The sequence below is a fragment of the Glycine max genome, chromosome 1 (assembly GCF_000004515.6).
Source record: "Glycine max cultivar Williams 82 chromosome 1, Glycine_max_v4.0, whole genome shotgun sequence".
NCBI classification, from domain to species: Eukaryota; Viridiplantae; Streptophyta; class Magnoliopsida; order Fabales; family Fabaceae; genus Glycine; species Glycine max.
In genome coordinates, this window is record NC_016088.4 from 53,541,545 (window position 1) to 53,557,884 (window position 16,340).

General features: G+C 32.6%; 2 protein-coding genes across 2 annotated transcripts; both read left to right on the top strand.

Moving 5' to 3' along the window:
• The first annotated feature begins 4,599 nt into the window (after positions 1-4,599).
• On the top strand, positions 4,600-8,297 carry LOC100804618 (beta-1,4-xylosyltransferase IRX14). The gene is made up of 3 exons (XM_003517269.5): positions 4,600-5,560; positions 5,717-6,259; positions 7,721-8,297. Exons 1-3 carry the CDS (start codon positions 4,854-4,856, stop codon positions 7,950-7,952), a joined length of 1,482 nt encoding a protein of 493 aa, XP_003517317.1. The 5' UTR covers positions 4,600-4,853; the 3' UTR covers positions 7,953-8,297.
• A 5,218-nt stretch (positions 8,298-13,515) lies between these two features.
• Positions 13,516-15,647, top strand: LOC100801075 (UPF0481 protein At3g47200-like). Its single transcript, XM_014776184.3, is given in 1 exon segment — positions 13,516-15,647. A coding segment is annotated over 1 exon segment (1,578 nt). The 5' UTR covers positions 13,516-13,672; the 3' UTR covers positions 15,251-15,647.
• Positions 15,648-16,340: the final 693 nt, after the last annotated feature.

A 16,340-nucleotide genomic window follows, 5' to 3' on the forward strand; every position in this document is an offset into this window, starting at 1 on the left:
ATATATATATATATATATAATTTTGATAATATTATATTATTCTATTTTAACTAAAATAAAAATTCTTTTACATAAATCATATATAAAACTTATACTAATTCAAAATCATTTACTGTCTTATTTATATATTAAAATTGACATAATATAAATATTTAAAAATATACTAAAATATAAATTATTTGATTATTTATTTATTTTTCAATTTTAATAAAATTTAGCATATATATATATACTAAATACACATCTAATAAGATGGCTGCATGAACAGACAGTATTCTATACTATCGTTGGCTTCACGTAGTGAGTATCACTGACCCACTTTTGTTTGAAGTACTATCAAAATAATTATACGAAACAATACTTGAAAAAGTGATAATAATAATTAATAACTAAGAAGAATTATTAAATTGTACGTAAAATTGTGGATTCAAGGTGGCAAGATGCACGAGGCACGTATTCTCTCTATTTTGGATTGTGGGCAACAAGCGGAGGCCCATTTTGGCCCACGGGCCGTTACTAAACTTACCCAACAAACAACAACAAACCAATAGTCCGGACTCCGGAATAAGCTGGCTTAGGTAGTTTTTTTTTAATTGTAATTTTAATCTTCCTAATTTTTTAAATCCATAATTTTGGTTTTCTAATTTTTAATTATAAAATTTGATATCCTTAGTTTTATGAATTAACTACTTTGATTCATCTGTTAGATTATTATCTAATAATTATAATTACTAGAGTTATTAAGTTAATTATAAAAATAAGTTTTTTTTAGTAATTAATGATTTTTAATTCTTAAATTTGGTAAAATAAAATTTAATAGACTAATAGTAGTTAAATCAAAATATTTGTAATTTTGTATTCGAACCTTTGTTTGGATAAAATTATATTTAATTGAAAAACTAAAAAATCATTACAAAAATGTAAGTTAAAAAACAGATTCTTAGCATCAGTTCTTACGTGATTTTGGTCTGTTCTTCACTATCTTTTAATTGATTTCTTTCTGTCAATTTCTTTAATTTTTACAATTGATTCTAGGTCCAATTGTCAATTGATCAAATTAAACAAGTTTAGTGTAACTTTAAAAAAAGGTTCGGTAGTCTATTTGTATATGGACGTGTGTGCCTGTTTTGGTTGAGTCCATGTATAGATGTGTTATGTGTATGAAACAGGGAATTGATATTCTCACGTTACGTTTTCAAAAGTAGAGGAAATAAATAAAAGTTTCTTTCTTGTGGTTTTTCTCTCACTTCTTCTTTCTTCTTTTTCCATTCTTTTTACCTTGTTTTCTTTTTCTTCAAGATCTCTCTCTTCATCTCTTTTTTCCCTTCCCCTCTCATACCTCTTCTTCTCCCTCTCCTTCTTTCTCAACCCTTGTACCTTGCTCTCTCCCATTCAGTATTCTTGACAAGTTTTTTTTCTTCATTTTTTTATACAAAACAAAAATATGATTTCATTTATTTTAGTTTGAGAATCACAACAGGACCGTATTTCAATTATGTGTTTTTTAAAAAACACCACAATAAAAGTATGATTTGAGATTCTCAACCTAGAATTCAATGAAATCACATTTTTATTGTATTATTAAAAAAAAAACAACTCAATGAAACTATAATTTCATTGTATTTGATGAATAACACAACAGAGCTATATTTTTGTTGCGGTGTTTTTTAAAACAAAAAAAAATCATAAAGGAAATATAATTTTGTTTTGTTATTGGATGAATAACATAACATAGTTGAATTTTCATTATTCACTGAAGGGTGAAAGTAAAATAACATAATAGAATCATGATTATGATATATTATTTGGGGGAGGAATCAAATAATTCAATTGAATTATGATTATGTTGTGTTAACTCGAATGTAAAAAAAATTACACAACAAGAGTCATGTTTTCATTGTGTTATTGGGATGAAAAAAAATTAACAACAAAAATAAGATTCCATTTGGAGAAGTACTTCCATTGTAGTTGATTATCAAGTTGCTTTTGAAAAAAAAAATCAATTATTTAGTAAGTTAAAAAGTTGAATTGAATTCATCGGTTGTATTGGATGCAATAATGGCAAGGGGGTAATGGAGTGAACGTGTAATTGGAGTTTGGGTGAATGTGCGCTTATAAGGATAATTTAGGATTTTAAAGAGAGAAGGGAAGTGTTTAAGTAAAGAGGGAAGTGAAAATAACAGTTATCTTGTTCTAAGGTCCATTGAGACCCCTTTGTTTGATATTCACATAGTTTGTTTTCTTAATGTGATTTTTGTATTAAAATATTTTTAATAAAAATTAATTTGGTCAAAATATTTAACATGGACAATTTTTGTTGAATACCACACTCAATTTTAAACTAAATTATCAATTTTAAAAAAATACTTGAACACAAATAAATTTTTAATAAATTAATGTGCAGATCCCTAAATTGTTTGACAATCTTTAATTAGATATTTGAACTAATTTTCTATTAAATTAACTTTAAACTTGTATTTATTTTTAAAGGATATATTTAATAATATTGAAGGTATACACAGAAGTTATCGCAAAATTTTAATAATGTAATATATATATATATATATATATATATATATATATATATATATATATATATATATATATATATTGACAAATTATTTGAAAATTATTTTTTCTTATTTTTAATGTAAAACTAGTTATTCAATATAACTTTGTTTATTATTTATTTTTTATAAAATACCTTGCTAACATTGTGTTTTACCTCAGTATTTGTGCTCATTTTTAATATCATTTTATATTGTGTGGATTATTAAAGTGAAATTATAATTTTAATTTAAAAAACACTATAAACATTTATCCGTTTCTGGCACTTAAATTTTGATCAATCTTTTCTTTCCTCTACTTGGTTAGAGGGAAACAAATTAAAGTGATGAAAAATAAATAAATTTAAAACTAAAGAAAAAAAATTAGAAAGAAGAAAAACGTACTAAAACTAAAACTTATTTTTTAGGGTAATTTTTTGTCTCATTTTTTTTCTTATTTTTTTGTCAATTAAATTAAATAAAAAAAAGCATTTTTATTTCTTTTTCTTTCCTTTCTATTTTTTTTTTCTGATTCAAAGACACCACAATTAAAGGAACATATTACGGCATAAATCAGCTCTTGGGTAGCCAGAACAGAGCCTAATACATGCATTAATGGTGGAATGTAGCAATCAAGCGAGGCAACAGTCTCTATACCTAATAAGAAAACATCACAAAGCACGTCTCAGTCATTAGAGTTCCGGGTTTTATTTATATCACGAGTATGAAGAATTTCTTTGTTTGCAAGCATGTGGCGCTGGCAACCAATGATTTTGACATATCACAACTTACCAACCGCATTTCTTCTTTCATCTTCGAATTTTGAAAGCAAATTAAACGTCATCATTGCATGTTTATGTAACTACCAATTTACCTAGAGAAAAAAAAAAAACCCAGATGTTTTCTGCAGTAAAAATATTTGTTCCTTGTGCAAACATTTCAATGGTGCTGGTAATGATAAGTTGGAGGAATTTGGAAGCGAAGACGACCATATTTTATTGTAGTATATGCATAGCTAGCCACATTCTCAAGGAACCCTTTGGTCATATATTGGTTTGGATGCATTTTGTGACTGAAGCAACTCACCAACCCATTTCGCTTTTGCACTCTCTACCTAATATCATAGGCATGGCAAAGAGAAAAACTCTTGTTATTTGCAGCAAATAATTTAGTACACCACAAAACTTTTTTGTAGGTGATGCATGAGTAAAACCTGTCATCTAGGCGAATGGATATGTATCACTGTCGCTCTCATCAAGAATTGACACAAAAATTGCCGTAGTAAAAGGCCAGTATAAAGAAGTTTGTAAAGGTCTTATGAGTAGTTGATGATTTTACAGCCAGAGATAGAGATAGAGAAGGAAGTTTGAACAAGGTCAAATAGTGTCAATTATTTGTAATAGCATTAGAAGGAAAAGTTAGGCGTATCGAATAATTATTGGAGGTTTCAGAACGGACAAAGCATACCAACATGGAAAACATAGAGAGACACGACATAATCGTTTCAATTTAAATATCTAACCGCAATAGCTTTAGGAGATTTTGACAGTTTACTGCTTTTCTTCCCAATTCAATTAGCACTTTAGTATAATCATATCACTCCTAATTATAGAAAACGATTACAATTTACATGTATATCGTGAATTAGGAAAAAAGCAAAAAAAATACGGAAATTTCCACAACAGTTGTAAATTGTAATTGTAAGAAATGGAAATTAAGTAAAAGCGTAGGAAAGTGTTGGACACAAATTAAGCAAGAAAACAAATGAGATCAAAGAAAAGAAAAGACAAGACAAAAAGTTCCAAATGTTTTGGTTCGAAGAAAAAAAGGAAATAAAAAGCAACTAAGTAACTTCGATATCGTCACATGTTAGTATTATTTTTTATCTAGAAAACGAAAATCCGATCATTTATAGGATGGAAGGAAATCAAATTACAAAGACTCACTTATAACGTTGACCTTAGTATTCCGCTATTCATGACCTTCATAGCGTATATGTCTCTTGACGCAATTAATATTATTATTTATTAGCCGTAAATGCGGAATTACCAAAGAAAGAGTGTATTGTATATTTCTGTGTTTTTGAATTATCCGTAAACCCAAAGAAATGTTGGATGATTAAATCACAGCACCAGCAACCTAAAGCTACTACCACCAGCTCCAATCTTTCTCTTCAAATTCAAAACTCTATCTATCATGCTACGAACTACATACAATTCTCAAATCAAAATTCAAACATATAATAGTAGTATCAGGCATTAGCACACTTCAACTCACAAACCTTACGCACATTTTTTGAAACAGAAAATGAAGCTCTCCGCGTTGCAGCAGACTTATCTCACGCGCCGGGCGAACAGCTTCAGAGGATCGGCGCAGTTGGATTCGTCCGGCGACGGCTCTGTGAAGTCGCCGGCGGCGATTTTCTGGCTGGTAATCCACGGCGTCTGCTGCCTCATCAGCTTGGTTCTCGGCTTCCGCTTCTCGCGCCTCGTCTTCTTCTTCCTCTTCTCCACCAGCCTCTACACCGCGCCTTTCCGGCGCGGTTCGGAAATCGCGGCTCCGCGTGAGGTGCCTCCGGCGGTGAACCGGACGGCGACGTCGGTGGCGAGCACGGCGAGCCGCGTGGTGGTCGGGCGGCACGGGATCCGAATCCGGCCGTGGCCGCATCCGGATCCCGTGGAGGTGATGAAGGCGCACCGCATAATCGAGAGAGTCCAGAGAGAGCAGAGGGCTCTGTTCGGAGTGAAAAACCCTAGGACGGTGATCGCTGTGACGCCGACGCACGTGCGCACGTTCCAGACGCTGCACTTGACCGGTGTGATGCACACGCTGATGCTGGTGCCGTACGATCTGGTTTGGATCGTGGTGGAGGCCGGTGGAGTCACAAACGAAACCGCTTCGATTATTGCCAAGTCAGGCCTCAGAACAATCCACGTTGGCTTTTCTCAACGATTGCCGAATTCGTGGGAAGCTAGACATAAACTCGAGTCTCGGATGCGACTTCATGCTTTGAGGTTAACTTTTTTACTACCTCCTTTTTACTCGATTATTATTATGCTTAGTGTAGAAGATTTATGGAGTACTGTTTCTGTTAGTGCGCAAGACATAATCACAGAATACAGTGAAAATGCTTCATGATGACTTGCTTACGTTTCGTTAATTTTGAACAGAATTGTGAGAAAAGAGAAGCTGGATGGAGTTGTGGTGTTTGCTGATGATAGTAATATGCATAGTATGGAGTTGTTTGATGAGGCGCAAAATGTGAAATGGATTGGGGCTGTTTCGGTTGGAATATTGCTTCATTCGGATGAATCTTCGTATATGGTTCAAAGTGAGGAGGAGGGTGCTTCTATGCCTGTCCAAGGTCCTGCTTGCAATGCTACGGATAAGTTGGTTGGGTGGCATACTTTCAATTCGTTGCGGTATACAGGGAGGAGTGCGGTTTATATTGACGACAGGGCGCCTGTGCTGCCCAGAAAGCTTGAGTGGTCTGGATTTGTGTTGAATTCCTGGTTGGTTTGGAAGGATGCGGATGGTAAGCCAGAGTGGGTTAAGGATCTTGATGAATTGGATGGGGTTGATGAAGAGATAGAGAGTCCATTGTCCTTGCTCAAGAGCACCTCTGTGGTAGAGCCGCTTGGGAATTGTGGACGGCAAGTTTTGCTTTGGTGGCTGCGGGTTGAAGCTCGCACGGACAGTAAATTTCCTTCTCGGTCAGTCCTCTCCTTAATTTTCAAAATTTTCATTTGTGACGGCCTTAAATTTCATTTTTCCAAGTGATGTCTGACTTTTGTTATAATTTGTTGCCTGATATTTGGGATATTTAAAAAATTTGAATATTAGCAAGATTTAAATGTGTTTGATACAACTGCAAACCCAAAGAACACTCACCAATTACCAGTTCTGTGGTTAATGTGAACCTATATTGTTGTAGTCCACAGAACTATCCTATTAGGAATAGCTGCATCTTGCATTGATATTTGTGCATCGTGTGATGTGGACTTATTTTCTAGGATGATTTGTAGTTTTCCGGCTTAATTTAGTTCAAATGAATCGCCAACTAAGATTATCTAGATCAAACTTAGCTAAGCAGAATGTAGCTTAGAAAGTAAACTGCTGCCAACTTGGTGCAGAATTTTATAGATAGAACCAAAATGATCTTGAGGAGGTTGGAGTGCAAGGAAGCCAAAATCTCTAATTGTTTGTTTGGTTAATATGTCTAATTGGATATAATGGTGCTAGGGACATCACTGGCACCCTAGCTCAGGATTCATTGAAGTCCTTGTGTTACAAACGAGATCAATGATAATAACTTGATCATAAATTAATGCTTAGTTGGCCTGTTCAATAGCTCCTCTACAACAGGTGCCTTTATCTCCCTGAAGTGGTGGTTTTCATTTCCATTTAAATGTCAGAAGTTACATATGTCATGCCAGTTTCTGTCATTAGATGGTCTTGCTAGAATAAAGGCCAAATAACACCAAACTGTACGTGCGGGTGTGTTAGATTGAAATTGTTGGTTAATGTCTAATAGCTTGATCACTTGTCAATGACATCCCAAGGATTTGTTGTGAATGTTTTGATCGAGATCTTTGCATCCTTATCAATAAAATATCTTGTTACATTTTAAGAAGTTTCCAAAGGTTAAATTTAAGAGCTGGAAAAGGGACATTGGGACCTTACTTTCACCATTAGCTCAATCTCATAACATTTCAGGACATCCCAGGCAAGCAATTAGGTGTGTTGTTTAAGGTTGCCACCTGTTTTCCTTGGCTTCTTTTCTTTATCAACTTTTGCTAACTGCAAATTTTCTGGCTTCTGAAATTTGTAGTTTGGGATAGCTTTCTGTTTTTATTTACTGTTTTAAAAAATAATTACAAAAATGTATCATTGTTGTTTTCACTGTTACAGAAAACATGGTAAAAATAACACGGCATTATGTAATTATCAAGAAACAAAAACAGAAAATGTATTGCCAAACCAGTTCGACCAAAAATTTTCTCCGGAAGTCATGGAGTTAATATTGGCTCATATCAGGCAGATTTTTGTGCTTGTAATTTGTGATGTGGCATCAATAGAGAGTTCATGAATTCATGTATCCTGAAAACTATTATTAGGACATTTATATCCATATGACCATATCCCTGACTATATGATTCTATTATTTTATGCAGATGGATAATTGATCCTCCTTTGGACATCACTATCCCATCAAAACGCACACCATGGCCAGATGCTCCTCCTGAGCTCCCATTCAATGAAAAAATTTTAACTGGCACACAAGAGCAGACAAACAAGCCCTCTACAAGGACCAAATCACCCAGATCCCGGCGCAGTAGAAGCAAGAGAAAGCATGACACCAAAGTGATAGGTGTGCAAGTCTCAACACATTCCGAACAAAACTGAGATGATTTTAGTATTTCTGAGGAATTTGCTGCCCTGTGGATACTTGACTGCTGCGGGCCTTCAGCAACAAGAATTTGGATTGCTCAAACGGGAAAGAAAGCTGACGCATTACTGCTACATACGTCGGTGGCATAACTTTTATGGGAGCCTGGCCAGCAATGTGCATCCGAGTCTGATTTCACCCATTTTTTTTAATTGATTTTTCTTGTCTTCTTTTTATTGGAGTTCGTTCGTTCGAATGAAAGTTTGAAAGGTAATATCAACTTGGTTTTGCAATGCAGCACTTGCTGCGTTTCAGGAAGCCTGTATTCAATTTTATTCCATGTTAATACATATTCTTCTCGATAGGATTATACAATTGTCATGTATTCTTGCACAGACACTTTTCCTTACTTACAGAATAACAATGTCCCCAAGTTCTTGATCTAACAATGACATTCACCCAGCCCTTAAAGGGAAAAGAGGAAAATTTTAAGAAAAAGACTGATATATGTAATTGACTAAAAGCTATTTTTTCAAAAAGATTTTATTTTGTAAAGTATGGCAACATAACTATTCTACTCTTAAAAATGAAGATTTTATTTTGTAATATAAAATTACTTAAACTAGTAAGCTTCTTGTAAGTTGTACACTATTTTTAAAATTTTAATGAAATTTTAAAATACAAAAAAAATTAACATATGCAAAATATACAAATATGAGATTGCATATTTTAAGAAAGTAAAGAGGATGTTAAGATAAACTTTTATTGTTAATAATGAAGTGATAATTTTAAAAATAAATAATTTATATTTAAACATGTCATTTTCATAATTATTAATTTGATATGATGTAGTTTAAGGTTTAGACTCAAATGTAATTTTGGTCATTTTATTTTAAAATAAAGATATTTAATTTTTTTTAATTTAGTTTATTATATTCACAATATTTAAACTTGAGACCTTAATAAGAAAATTAAGTTCAATATTAATTAATTTAATGACTTGTTGATATAAAAAATATTATATGAAATTTAGTTAGTATGTATTGATAGTATAAAGATATTTTTAGACTATCAATCAATTATAAATTTGACATTGATAAATTTTTTGATTTTTATGTTAATTATCTTAAAATTTAGAATATCATAAATTATGTTTGATTTATTGAAAAACTGTACGCTGACAATATACTACAGTTTACTACAATTAAACTCGTACGTTTGTGGGTCAGGTGTTTTGATAAAAGTTAAATAAATATTAAAATAAAGGTAGAGATTGTTTATTTTAGGTCGTTATCCTTCTGTAATTCTGTTTGGTACTATTATTTCGGCCCAACTCCAGAAAGGCACAAGAGTGAAGGGCCCATTGACTATTATAACCAGTATTTTAGTATATTTTACTTGCAATGCATATGATAAAGGTTTATTTTATTTAATTAAAATTTATAATAAATAAATAATTTTACATATATAATTATATTATAATAAATAATTAGTTTTAAATATATAAATTATATTATAATTAAAATTTGTAATAAAGATGTTTTTAAATATATAAAATATATTTGAGATTTATGATAAACAATTTATATTCCAAATCATTTATTAAAATTAAATTTGTACAGATAACATTTCTTTAATGAAATTATGCGTGTTTATATTCACATATTTCTTTAATTATTTTACAAATCATTAAACTTTGACGGGTAGAGATTGACCTTCTGTTGGAATGTTATAGTTGGAACTTGGATGCATAAGGTCACGTGAAATGACGCAAAACAACCAAAAATAAGAAAAGAAAAAGGCTTGTATTTTTTTGTTCCAACAAGGTTAGCGCATGCTAGTTTCCAAGATAAAGGTTCGTGGATTGAAGCTTATGATAAAGTACATCCATGGAGATAAAATTCTTAGAAATTATGTCTCTGAAGAGCAAGATGAAATAAGTGAAGAACTAATATCTTCATTTCGAGCACAGAATCAACTATTTGTTGCTTGTGTTGTATTGACCCTTGATCAAGTGCTTGTGTTGTACTATTGACTAGACAAGGTTTGGATATCTTGCTAGGTCCAATTTTTTATTCGAATTATTTAATTTTAAATAAATTAGTTCAGTTTTAACTTTTCAGCTCTTCTAATTAATACGATGGACTCAGAATATACTGAGTGAAATTTTATTTACACAAGTTTGAAAGAAAAAAGAAAACCCTTACACAAAGAGACTGTTTCTGGATTCGAACCCATGACCAACAAGTCACCAAGACACAACTTTACCGCTGCACCAGGACTCGCTCTCTAGGTCTATCAATTTACTTAACAAACATTTTTTTTCTCAAAAAAATAAACTAACAAAGAAATCAACCAGATGAATTTAGTAAGAGCCTAAGCTGGTTATCATATCGGTGACCCGCTAAGAACTTGGTAAGAGTAGTATTAGCTCATCAGAAATAAATAGAGCACTTGCACAATATCATTGTATCCTTTTCAAATCAATCAATTCCATTATGAGTTACTTTTATGGTATTCCTCTCTTGTTCGTTGAGTTCTATGATTTCATACATGCTACATCAAAAGGATAGTCAAAGATAAAAAGGATAGTGCTATATAAAAATAGAAAAAAGAAAAGAAAAAAAGGATAGAGGAAATATAGAAGGGAGATTGTTTGTTGTGAGTAGACATTAACCTTTTTTATTTTCCCTTCATAGTATTTCAACAAGGGCTACAGTTAGCACTACAAGAAGCTGGCGAGTGCTTTCTTAATTATGGTAATGACCACAGCAAATACACTCTTATCATTCATAAACCTTAATTAAAGGGAAGTGGGGTTAGTTATCATGTTTCATGTGATTTAATTAATTGGCAATATATTATGCAAAAGTCTAAATTATTTTCCTTTTTTTTTAAACATGATATTGTCAACGTTAGAAAGAATAGATGTTCTAACTTCCAATTTGATGAGCCTACGCTTCTGCTTTCCTCCCTGACCTTAAGGTATTTTCATTTAATTTCATCAATAGTTCACGCTGGAGATTGTTAGCTATTGACCAAGATCTTTTAATTTTCTTAGAAAAAAGTCACATGTCTAAAAATTAAAGCAGAAAGTGCTTTGAAATGAAAATAAAAGAACCTGACCAGATTAAAAGAAGAACACACATTTTAAGTTTTAGAGCTGAGGTGATTTGCTCATCCTGGCATTGATAATTATGCTCATATTTAAAGTACTAGTTTTTTGCTGTAAAGGTGAGCATGCGGTTGAAGCAATCAAAGTTTGCTTGCTTTTTTGAGGTAACATTATATTTTAAGCTATATTGGATAGCAATTTAAGATCTGTCTCCTCTCTCACTTACTTATAGACAATCAGGAAGCATGTAGTGCTTTCGAGTAATTTTATTTGCTTTGCAAAAAATTTTAATAGATTACAACACTCTCATAAATAAAATTAATCACATCACAAAAAGATCATGAAAACACAACAAAGATTACATCATATTAAAAATAATAACAAATACAAGAATTTAACATAATTCAACACCTTTTGTCTACAACCACGGAACTATCCCAAAATATTTCACTATCACATAAATGGTTACAAGATTGTAACCTATCCCAAAATAGTGTATCACTCTACAAAATTCGAGTATTACAAGAAATGATAGCACTTTTACACAAAGATATTTTTCTCTCAACAAAGTGACTTTGTTTCACAATCTTTCTTCTCACACACTTTTTCTTCATATGTTGGATTTCTTCACTAATTCTCTTCTCTATTTATAGTGAAGATTGACACCAACTATAATAAATAAGCTCTCTTAGAAGTTGAAATAATTTTTTTTTTCCAATGTATCTATTTAACTAAAGTTCATTTAGTAAAATGCAATATTTCACTTTACATTTAAATCACTTTTACCTTAGTGATAAAAATTTAATTATCAATGTGCATGCATTAAGAAAAAAGATGGAATAAAAACATTCTAAGCTTTTTAATTTATTTAATGAATAGGTATATTAGTAAGAAGATTTTGTATAAAGATTTAGAATTGTATATTCATTGTTTCAGTTGTAATGTCATTTAAATGAATAGTTAAGATTTTAAGATTGGGACGTGCTCCAATTCTTGATCAACAGGGTGACGCATCGCAAATTTTGATTTCTTTCACGTTTCCTCCACTTTTGTGCCTGGCCATCAGCCTCACCCCCACCTTACTTCTTTCATACAACTTTGCCAAGAAGTGATTTTTCACATTTTGTAACATAATTGACGTGATTTTTAGTTTTCTAACGGGTTTTCAAACAGATATTTAGTGTATGTTTGGATATGTGTTTATAAAATTAATTTTGAAAACATAATTTTATATAATTTATTTTAAGTGAATATGAGTATGTACTAGCATAATTTTTGTTTGGACAGTAGATATTAAAAAATTGATTTTATCAACAATATTGTTAAGAAGTTTGTAATTAAAATTGATTTTGGATGTATAATTACTAAAATGTGTTTTGTCTTATCATTCATTGAGACATTATTAACTTCAAATCGGAGTATATTTGGAATAAATTATGACTTTAAGTCAAGCCTGATGCAAAAGTTACTTTTAAATGTTACAGTGAGACTTGAGTTTAAAATTTAAAATCATGTTAGCAATACACATCCAAACATCTTGATGAATGCAAAAGATTATGTTTGACTTTGACTCATCCTAAACCAAGTCATGCCTTTCAAATGCTAGTTCAAACATGTTTTAAGTGATCAGTTTTTTTTATCAGTATATTTAGTGATCCATTATTGCTTCATTTGTTCTTCTTCATTATCGATATACTTAATATCTTAATCTATATTTAAATTATTTTTTAACATTTTCATATAGACATAATTGAAAAATTATTAATTTTTTTAATTTCCAAATAAAAACAATTTTCTTTAAAAAAATAATATAAAACAAGCAGGGGCAATGAGGAGACAATCCTTGCATTAATATTACAGATGTGCATTGTGCAGAATTGCTATTATTCACGTGGTTGGCGTATCGCGATTCAATCCCGGAAGCTCTGTTTCATTATACAATAAGATTACACAATAATAATTTATATAACACTCTTTTTTACATCTCTTTGTATCGTGTTCCTCATTATACTTTATATTTTTTATTTCTCTTTATTTATAAAAGAAGTTGTATGAAATTATTGTATAAATAAATTTTCTCTTTGAATAATGTTATGGGCTGACAATATGATTTAGAAAGTTAATCTACCAACAAATAGTAATTAAGGCTTCGTGTAAACAAGCAGTAAAGTTGAAAAGGTAAAAGCGACCATATCATATCTAAAGTTTTAAGTGCATCAAATACCACAGTTTATCATAATTCTGAACATGTTCAAGCCACTTTTATCCATTGTCTGATGCTATACGCATATTTTAAGGTAAGGGTCTTTTCCAAAATAATTTGGCGTGCTACAGATTATATATAAAGAATAAGAATAAAGATTAGAATATAACACTAGCGCGGTTGGAAGTTGGAAGTTATCAGGAAAGTGATGATATTAGACAAAAGGGTCCCATATGAGCTGCACAATTTGTTAGAGTCAATTATAACATCCTATTAAGAAATGTGAATGTCATTTCAGGCCATAATTCACAATAGACTCGACACCTTTAATCACAAACTATACAGTTGCATTTGTTTATGAATTGGGCAGCACCATTCAGGCAATTGACAAGAAACAGAACAACATTCCCTTGAAGAAAATGGTAGCTGTATTCAACAAAGAGCTTTTGAGCTGGTACCTCATCACCCTTAAACTCAAAGAAACCTTAGAATCTGGGATACCGTCTTCTCCTAATTCGGGTAACCGATCAACTGAGTTTCCCCAGCAGCAGCAGGAACCTACAGAAGCATTTATAAAATATTTATAACTATACTTGTATTAATTTTCCTTAAAAAACTCACCAACATCTGAATGGGTGGTAACCATCAAGGAAAAACTAGATGAAGCGGGTCAAGAGGATGTGGCAAGTTCATGGTCCAAGCTATCAATCTACAAAATCCCTCACTACCTTAGAGATGGTAGTGGCGATGACAAATCTTTTGCACCCCAGATTGTGTCCATAGGTCCTTACCATCATGGCAAAAAACGCCTTCGCCAAATGGATCGCCATAAATGGCGTTCCCTTAACCATGTCCTCAAGCGTACCAAGCATGACATTAGGCTCTATCTCAATTCCATGAAGGAGATTGAAGAAAGAGCTCGCTCCTGTTATGAAGGACCAATCAGTCTAAGCAGCAATGAGTTTGCGGAAATGCTTGTCCTTGATGGTTGTTTTGTGCTGGAGCTATTCAGAGGAGCCACCGAGGGGTTCAAGCAACTTGGATATTCCAGGAATGATCCTGTTTTCGCAATGCGTGGATCAATGCACTCTATTCAGAGAGATATGATCATGTTAGAAAACCAGCTTCCCTTGTTTGTTCTAGACAGACTTCTGGGAACTCAATTGGGAAAACCAGACCTGAAAGGACTAGTTGCAAGTCTATCACTCAGGTTCTTCGACCCTTTAATGCCAACAGACGAACCGTTGACAAAAAGTGACAGGAACAAATTGGAATCATCTCTTGGAGGCACTAACACCTTTGACCCTTTGTCTGATCAAGAAGGTCTTCACTGCTTGGATGTGTTCAGGAGAAGTCTTTTGCGCTCAGGACCTCAACCAGTACCTAGAATATGGATCAAACGCCGGTCAAATGCTCAAAGAGTTGCCGACAAACGGAGGCAGCAACTGATACATTGCGTCACAGAGCTTAAAGAGGCTGGAATCAAGTTCAAGAAGAGAAAGACCGATCGCTTCTGGGACATCAAATTTAAGGATGGCAAACTGCGAATACCACGGCTCTTGATCCACGACGGTACCAAGTCTTTGTTCCTCAACCTGATTGCCTTTGAGCAGTGTCATCTTGATTGCAGCAATGACATTACATCCTATGTTATCTTCATGGACAACTTGATTAACTCCCCAGAGGATGTGGGGTACCTTCATTATCGTGGCATAATTGAGCATTGGCTTGGTAGTGATGCTGAAGTTGCAGACCTTTTCAACCGCTTATGCCAAGAGGTTGTGTTTGACATCAATAACAGTTACCTTTCCCCATTGTCTGAGGATGTGAATCGGTACTACAACCATAGATGGAATACTTGGTGTGCAAGCTTGAGACACAATTACTTCAGTAATCCTTGGGCCATTATCTCTTTGGTTGCTGCTGTTGTCTTGTTACTACTTACTCTTGCACAGACCTATTACGGTATATATGGATATTACAGACCAGCCAGGTAACTTACCTGCAGGGTCTTGCATTTCCTACTTATCAACATATTTTCTAGTATTGACCCTTTTCAAGTCTTGAGATATTGATGTGTTTGCGTTGGTTTCAATAATCAAGCCTAGAAAAGAGCTTGCAAGGCTGGAATTTGATTAATTCATTTATTTAGGCACAGAAGGTATTGGTATTGGCTAGATGCTATTGCTGTAGTTCAACTTCCTTTTGTAATGCAAATGATTGCATAACAAATTTGGCTTGATTGCATTAACAATCTTTCCTTTCATATTCTGAAAGAGATTTAAATTGTAAAGAAGAAAACAAAATCCTCTTAATCTTAGGACGGGAGTAAATTAGTTTTGAACTGTAATATGTACAAATTTAAAAGATTCTGTTAAAATAGAAGTGAATGTGAATGATGAACCTTCGTTTTTATTTAACCTTTCGTTATACATTTGTCTTATAAAACAATTTATATATAAAAAAAAAAGTACATTAAATAGGAATTTCGTTTCTGTAGTAACTACGGTAAAGAATTGAAGACCAAAAGTAAGCCAAGGCAATACTAAAGCCAAATGACAGCCACTCAAACATCCAATGTCTTGGATACCAAAAAATTAGCATTCTCGTGAGTGAAGCATTCATTTTAACAAAATCTTTTTTTTAGGGAATATAGGTTGTCCAGTTCTAATGTCAAGGCAGGTTATAACACTATCAAAATGTTAGTATTTGACCTACAAAATATATCGCAGGAAAGAAATGCTTTTTGTTATTTCAGACATTGTAAAAGGTTCATTTTGAAGTATAGTCCAATTCACTTGGAATAAAAATGCATTTAAAAGTGTGTTATTCACCTTGCACTGGGGTATGGGATACAGTCAAAGTCCAATGAATTACCAAATAACAATCACACCTCAAAAAACTAGACGGTGGTCGCACTATAAATAACAATTCACCTTGCATTAGATTATGGGAAAATGTACATAATAAAATTTTCCGTTGTTTCTAATGAGAGATGCACATCAAGATCAACGGAAAAATTTCCTGAACAAATGGAATAGCAAGAAACCCTATTGCAAAGGAAAAAAGTCCCATGAGGCCATGACC